The 7500-nt window shown below is 53.9% G+C and overlaps 1 protein-coding gene across 2 annotated transcripts in view; it reads right to left on the reverse strand.

Annotated features, from left to right (window-relative positions):
- LOC134065764 (rho GTPase-activating protein 21-like) overlaps positions 1 to 7500 on the reverse strand; it is a 115407-nt gene that overhangs the window by 18272 nt on the left and 89635 nt on the right. For both annotated transcript variants that reach the window (XM_062520834.1, XM_062520833.1), the window contains 2 exons: positions 5024 to 7058; positions 1 to 132 (listed from right to left, as the gene is read on the reverse strand). The exon at positions 1 to 132 is cut by the window's left edge and continues 24 nt beyond it. In XM_062520834.1, the coding sequence (XP_062376818.1) occupies positions 1 to 132; positions 5024 to 7058 (2167 nt within the window). The remainder of the gene's footprint in view (positions 133 to 5023; positions 7059 to 7500) is intronic.

The following is a 7500-nucleotide window of genomic DNA, read 5'->3' on the forward strand; positions in this document are numbered from 1 at the left end:
GAATCGGGGGCGATGGCAAGGTGGGGCTGGGAGGGATGGTGGTGATGATGGGGGTTACCGGGGCGACGGAGATGACATCTGACGGGAGGATGCCAGTGCCCTCATGGTCCATACTAGGACTGGAGGGCTCATCTGGGAGGAGGACAAGGAGGAGAGAGACAGAGAGAGAGAGAGAGAGAGGGTGAGAGAGAGAGAGAGAGAAAGAGGGAAAGAGAGAGATTGATAGAGAGAGGGAGGTAAAGAGAGATAAAGAGGAAAAAGAAAGAGAGAGGATCAATACAGTAAGTGAGAGAAAGAACAATAACTCACACCAACAACAGGCACTTTGTGGGCTATCTCACGAAACGGAATCTTTAGCGGTGAAAATGGCCAATAAACCTCCAATCTCCACTGCACATGAGGTGGCGTGGCACACAGTAAAACTCTTGTTCACCACGCTGCCAGCTGCCACAGAGATAAGCCATACCTTTCCCACTTATACAAACACACACACACACACACACACACACACACACACACACACACACACACACACACACACACACACACACACACACACACACAGCAGAGTGTATTACATCAGCTTGACCACACCTGCATCATTGTCCGGGTTATCAGAGGCGTCTAAAATTAACACCTGACTGGCAGAAGGAGAGTCAGCCGCTTTTATTTGCCCTGGTCAAGGAAATGCCCTGGCTAGACATTGAGCTCCCCGTGTTTGCTGATGGTCGCCGATGTCACTTCCTGTCTGAAGCAGGCCAGTAGGGATATTGTGATTGGGTGTGAATAGGTTGCATCAGGGATAATCGGATCTCATTATCGACCAGCCTACACGCCCTTTTTTGGCAACATCTTCACACCAAATTATTCCACGTTTACAACTCTGACTGGGCTTTTATCTTCTGACCTGGATTCAACCTCTCGCTCAGAATAAAAACACACCCTTTTTCACTCTAAAGGAAGGAATGGTTATTGAGGATTCTGTGTAAGTCTAAAGTTAATTGAAAACTTCAGGTCGACAGTAAGAAGAGAGGAAGGTTAACTGGAACTGCTACAAATGTTGGAAATGTTTCAGAGTCTCTTTGGATTCAAAGGAGTGTTTTTTTTACATTCAGTGATGTTATCAAAAGGATTTTCTAAACGAGCTCTGTGCACAGGATGCTCTTTCAATGAACCCTCCCAGTCCGTTTGTTATAATCAACAAAAATAACAAGCGCAAATAATATTAAAGTGAAACAGGGGGAGGGGGGGGGAGAACGAGCAACGAGCAACGCAAATGAACTCTTGCTAAATATGAGATTAAATTCCGCTGTGCGCCAAAGCGCAGCGTTTCGCATTAAGTGGCACAAATTAATATGAACCATCTGACCTGGTTTCCATCGGCCGCGGGAATGTGCCAGTGGAATTTCTCTCGGTGGCCCGCGATGCCAGCCAAGCCCTGGCGGCCGCCGCTGCCAAGCGGGGCAGATGTTGCCAATTTCATATGTTTGTAAAGTGGTCAAACCCCCGTCGCAGCAGGCCAAAGATGCCAAATGGGCCCCAGGATCGAGGCTCATGGCTGGGCTGCCACTTGGTGCCTGAAGAGTAACCTTCTCTTTAACTCGAGACTTTACTAACTAGTTTTTAATGAAAAATGTGGAAAATCACTGAATGTGTGTGATTGTTAGTGTACTGTATGTGTGAGTGTGTGTGTGCGCGTGTGTTTGGCCTGTGCAAGAGGATATGATTAACCCTTTTCGTTTTTGTTTCCGGGAAAGCATCAGGTTTTGTGTGTACGTGTGTGAGTGTGTTTGCGTGTGTGTGTGTGTGTGTGTGTTTGTGACTCAGACTCGAGTCGAGCCTGGGCAGGTTGATCAGTCTGAGAACTCTCCTGACCCTCCAGAGTCATCCCGTCTGCCTCTTAAAAGCTCCCCGCCATCTCGCCAACACACCGTCACAATCCCCGTCAACTCACTCACATCTACAGTATAATCATGACGTGACGCCATGTGACATGACACAACATGGCTCCCCACGGACTCCACACTCTTGCATCCAAATCACACACAGAGGACCAACGCACAAAGCTATTTCCACACAACACTGACGGGCTTGAATTTCTGAGCGAGTTTCTGTTTTGACAGCTCCCGCTCTCCGTGTACACAACGAGATTTGAAAAACAGTATAATGGCTATGCATGAACAGAAAATAACACAACACAAATCTTCCAAGTAGCCGCAGGAATCTGAGAATTTTAATTGGGATTAAAGAGCATGGCAGCTGGAATGTGGCTTCTCTTTAAATAACTCATTCCTTAGTACAGCATAGCATAGCATAGCATAGCATAGCACAACATGGCACATACCAGCCTCTGTTTGCCAGCGACTGGGTGTGTTTGAAAGTGCTGCGCTTTTTTTTGCGGTCCTTCTTGGACAGTTGGCATTGTGATATAAGATTGTTCCTCTGGAATGTTCTCTTAGGTTATGTCACATTGTGTTATTCTGGGAATGACAACTTGCTCAGGTTTCAAAGCTTTCAGGGGAACAGAGAAAGGGAGAGAGAGAGAGAGGACGAGAGACATAGAGAGAGAGAGGGAGAGAGGGAGAGAGGGAGCTCAGAGTTTCTTCTCAAGTGGAGGGATATTTGTTCTTTCCTTTCTCACTTGATCTTTGGCTCTCTCTCTCTGTCTCTCTCTTGTTCTTCCTCGCGGCTAGATTATGTCTCACTATCCCTCTAAGAACATGATGTCATGTTCTAGCTTGGGGTCATGTGAGTCACATGGGTCGAATCTCTCTAGGGGGCTCACCCGGGGGTGTGGCCCCCCAAAATCAGCTGCACTTCTAGGGTAGTCTCAACGCAATCGAAACAGGAACAGGGCCAAGTATCTAAAGCCCGGTAGGCTACCTGACAAGAGCACACTTGAATCTCAAAATTCCAATAACAACATGTTTCAACAAACCTCCTCGAGAGCAAAAAATTATGCCTGCAAAAGCAATTTATCTATTCCGCTCACAACAGAAACCATACACACTGAAGGCCTATATTAGCATGTTAGCGCTAGTGTCTTCCAGCTAACTTCATGCAGTGCACTGACCTCATCTGTGAACCGGCTTCTCAGAACCGGATGACGCACACACACACACACACATACACACTAACCCAGCGCTCACCTCGCCATCCTACACGTCCTCTTAATCGTAGCGCTTCAGAGCCGCTGGGTCCCGTAATGCTATGATGCTAATAAAGCATAATAGCAGACTCCTGACAGACAGTGCATGACCACACTCCTGCCCTGGCATGACTAACCCTGAGGTTATCTTTGCCTTAACAGGTACTGTAGGGCCTAACCCTGAGGTGAGCTGAGTTTATCTTTGCCTTAACAGGTAGCGCCTATATTGGTCATTGCTGAAAAACCATATCAAGCACCTGTACACAGATATGGAAGCAGTGAGCAATAAACTTGCTTTGCATTGCAAATCGTTTCACAAGAGCGGAGGCGACAGACAGCGATTAACGCCAGAGATAAAGCCAGTTAGTGTCTCCAGGTAGGACTGATGAGAGAGGCCGAGTTACTAGGTAGGGCTGATGAGTGCAGGTTAGTGTCTCTAGGTAGGACTGATGAGAACAGGCCCAGCGTTCAATACTATACACATAGAGGAGGGGCGAGTCTTAGGTCAGCGCTCAGAAATCTGGGTGAGTGGGGCTTGTGTGTGTGTGTGTGTGTGTGTGTGTGTGTGTGTACACAGTGATCCACAGCCCTCAGCACTCCCTGTTTCATAACTCCTTCCACCTGAAGTAGCCCGAGGCCAGTAACTGATATGCAGCGATGTGACGAGTGAGAAGTGAGACAGAGCGCGTGTGTGTGTGGCTGTTATTGTTGTGTGTGTGTGTGTGTGTGTGTGTGTGTGTGTGTGTGTGTGTGTGTGTGGCTGTTATTGTTGTTTGTGTGTGTGTGTGTGTGTGTGTGTGTGTGTGAGAGACTGTGGAAGGAAAAACACCTCCCAACTTACATGAAAACCACAACGTCTGAGTAGTGAAGGGGGATAATTCTTTAAATTTGTGGGTAGGTACAGTAAATACCTGTGTGTGAGTGTCTGTATGTTCCTGTGTGTGTGTTTGTGTGTGTGTGTGTGTGTGTGTGTGTGTGTGTGTGTGATTCCAGAGGCGACCTCCTCTGGTACAGTAAAGTGAGTGCCAGAACACACATCCCCTGCCACGCTTGTGCTGCTCTTACATAAGCTCACATTCACGCTGTGTGTGTGTGTGTGTGTGTGTGTGTGTGTGTGTGTGTTACACTACCCTACAGTGGCCAGGCATGACGACACCTCCATACCTCCTGGTCAGACCCGTGTGTGTGTGTGTGTGTGTGTGTGTGTGTGTGTGCTTTCCCTCTCTCCATCAGAACCTCCCGCCTGGAGCATATTTCCTCTCCCTCTGCCAGCCTCTTCCCCCCTGCACGTCTTAGTCCTCCACTCCTAGTTGCCATAGTGACGAGCAAGTCGGTAGAGGGCTGGCGTATTTTTCTGCCTCTGTGCTTGTATGTGTGTGTGTGTGTGTGTGTGTGTGTGTGTGTGTGTGTGTGTGTGTGTGTATGTGTCTGTTCACATACCTTAAACATACCTGTACAAGCTTGTCCAAAAACATGATGTCATATACACATCCGCATGAGCATATGAATAGGTATTTACCACTACTGTATGTACAGCATGTGTGCGTGTGTGTGTGTGTGCATGAATGCATGTACAATATAGTATTTAATGTATATGAATATGTAAGGAACCTGCATTGTGTACAGTAATACAGCAATAGCTCCAAGCGTGTGCACTACACTACTCACCGATGAAGGGGATGGAGTCGAGTGAGTCTCCTAGGTTACTGGAGACGGTGTGTGCACTACACTACTCACCGATGAAGGGGATGGAGTCGAGTGAGTCTCCTAGGTTACTGGAGACGGTGTGTGCACTACACTACTCACCGATGAAGGGGATGGAGTCGAGTGAGTCTCCTAGGTTACTGGAGACGGTGTGTGCACTACACTACTCACCGATGAAGGGGATGGAGTCGAGCGAGTCTCCTAGGTTACTGGAGACGGACGCCTTGTGCTGCTCCCCGAGCCTGCGCATGTGCACCTCCCGCCGGGCGTCGTTGGGCAGCCAGCAGACTCCGCCCCCGTCCGACGCCGCGCCAGGGCTCTTGGGTCCGGCGTCCGCGTCGTTGACCGCCAGGATGTAGGAGGGGTGGCGTATGGGCTGGGGGCCGGACTTCTCCCGCCGCATCACCACCACCACCTTGGCGTCCGCCCCCTCCAGAGAGCCCGCTTGACCGCCGCCGCCGTGGTCCAGGCTCTCGGCCCGGGTCAGCGGGGAGCGGAGCTGTGGGGTTGCCGTGCCGTTACTGGTCGCCATGGCAGCGGAGTTTCTTAAGGCGGGGCTTTTGGACGGGCCGGAGCAGGAGGCGGATCTGCCCGCTGCTGACCCCACCTCTCGCCCGCCGGGCTCCTTCAGGCTCTCGGAGCGCCCGCGCGGCTGCAGGTGCGGGGGGATGGGCGTGTGGGGCAGGTGGTTGCCCACGGCGACGGCTCTTTGGTCTCTGACGGAGTCCTGCGAGGCGGCGTTGATGTGGCTCTGGACGGAGGCCAGCGCCGAGGCCACGTAGGAGGCCGCGGAGGAGGCCGAGGCGTCCAGGCTGGCGGCCTTGACGGTCAGCCGCGAGCTCCGGCCGCTGCCCCTGCCGGGACCGGCCAGGCTGGAGCCCAGGCTCTCCGCTCTGGGGGTCGTGGAGAGGTCAGCGAAGGCCTGTCCCGCGCCGCTGCCCGCTGCGTTCCTCAGGGGCTGCGACCCCCCCGCTCTGCCCGCTCCGCTGCACAGTCGGCTGAGCCGCGCCTCGTCGCCCCTCATCACCAGGAGGCGCTGTTCGTCCATCTCCACCAGCCGCGCGGCCAGGCCCTCGCCTCCGCCCTGCCTGCCCAGGTAGTCGCAGGAGCGGGCGCGTGGTTTAGCGGCTCCGCCCCCGGGCGAGGTGGACAAGGGCAGAGCGTCCTGCGAGGCGCTGCGTGGCCAGTCGCGGTACAGACCCCTCTCGCCCGGCGGGCCCAGCAGACGCTCCTGAGAGACGCTACGCAGCGGAGTGACCGCCGCCGCCGCCGACGACGCCGACTTGTACGCCCGGTCGTGCGACGTGCTCCTCCTCCTGACCTGCGACCCCAGGCCCGCCGCGTTGCTAGCGCCGTTGTTAGCGGGCGGGCTCTGTTGCTGGGAGACGCCCCCGTTGCCGCGGGTGACGGCGGCGGCGGCCGCCCGGAGGCTGTCCAGCCGCTCCTGGATGGTGCGGTTGCCGTACATGTAGAGGCGCTTGTTGTCGATGTACTCCTTGTAGGTGGTGTAGTTCCGCCAGTCGATGTTCTGGTGCGGGGAGCCGGGGGAGGTGGAGGTGGAGGCGGGTGGAGACGGGCTGTAGTGGTTGGGGGACGCGGGCGTGGTCAGCGGCGAGGCGTCGGGGTGCAGCTGGGACCCCGCTCTGACCAGAGGGCCCGGGCGCCTGGGCGTCTCCGCAGAGGGCCGAGACGTGGACGAGGGCGACTGCAGCTGCGCCCCGGCGGGAGCGGCGGGAGAGACGGGCGACGTGTGCCGGTTCTCCTCGGTGCGGTGGCTGGGCCCTGACCGGGGCCCTCGAGGACCCCCCCGCTCCCCCGCGGAGCAGGCGGAGGAGGAGGAAGAGGAGGACGAAGGGTCCGTCGGGGGGACCACCACCGTCCGCACGCTCTCGTTGCACACACACACCACCGTCTGGTTCTTGGGCAGCGGCGCGGAAGCGGAGGCGGAAGTGGGGGGGGTGGGCGGCACGGTGATCTCCCGCCGGTAGCCCAGCTCGGGGGCCACAGGGGGGGACGCGGGGGCCACTGCTGTCCGGAGGGGAGTGGACGGTGCTGTGGAAGGTGCCGGATGCTCTGCGGTTTGCGCCATGCCTGCCGATGCCTTGGACTCTATGCGCGGGTAGCAGATGGGCGGCGGCTCTGGGATGTCCTGGGCATGCCCGCTATACGCCTCGTTCCCTTTGAGATACGCATCCTGAGAATACGCCTACAGGACAGACACACACACACACACACACACACACACACAACAACATATTAACACATCATCCTGAGAATATGCCTCACGACATACACACACACACACACACACACACACACACACACACACACACACACACACACACACACACACACACACACACACACATATTAACATATTATAACAAAAACAAAACATATTAACATATTATGTAGACATAAGAAGGCATAATATATTAAACCAATAAACCAATTCAAATGAATGAAACCAATTCTGTTTCTTTCCACATTGAGGAAAGAAACAGAAACCTTCTCCCATGCACTGTGGCAGCAGTAAACACACAGCAGTAATGGCACAACACACACACACTTAGTCAGCACACAACAGCAGCACACAACACACCAGTTTCCTCCTTTACAGTCGCATCCGTAACAGCATGGGAGCAGCA

This window comes from Sardina pilchardus, chromosome 19 (genome assembly GCF_963854185.1).
Source record: "Sardina pilchardus chromosome 19, fSarPil1.1, whole genome shotgun sequence".
Lineage (NCBI taxonomy): Eukaryota > Metazoa > Chordata > Actinopteri > Clupeiformes > Clupeidae > Sardina > Sardina pilchardus.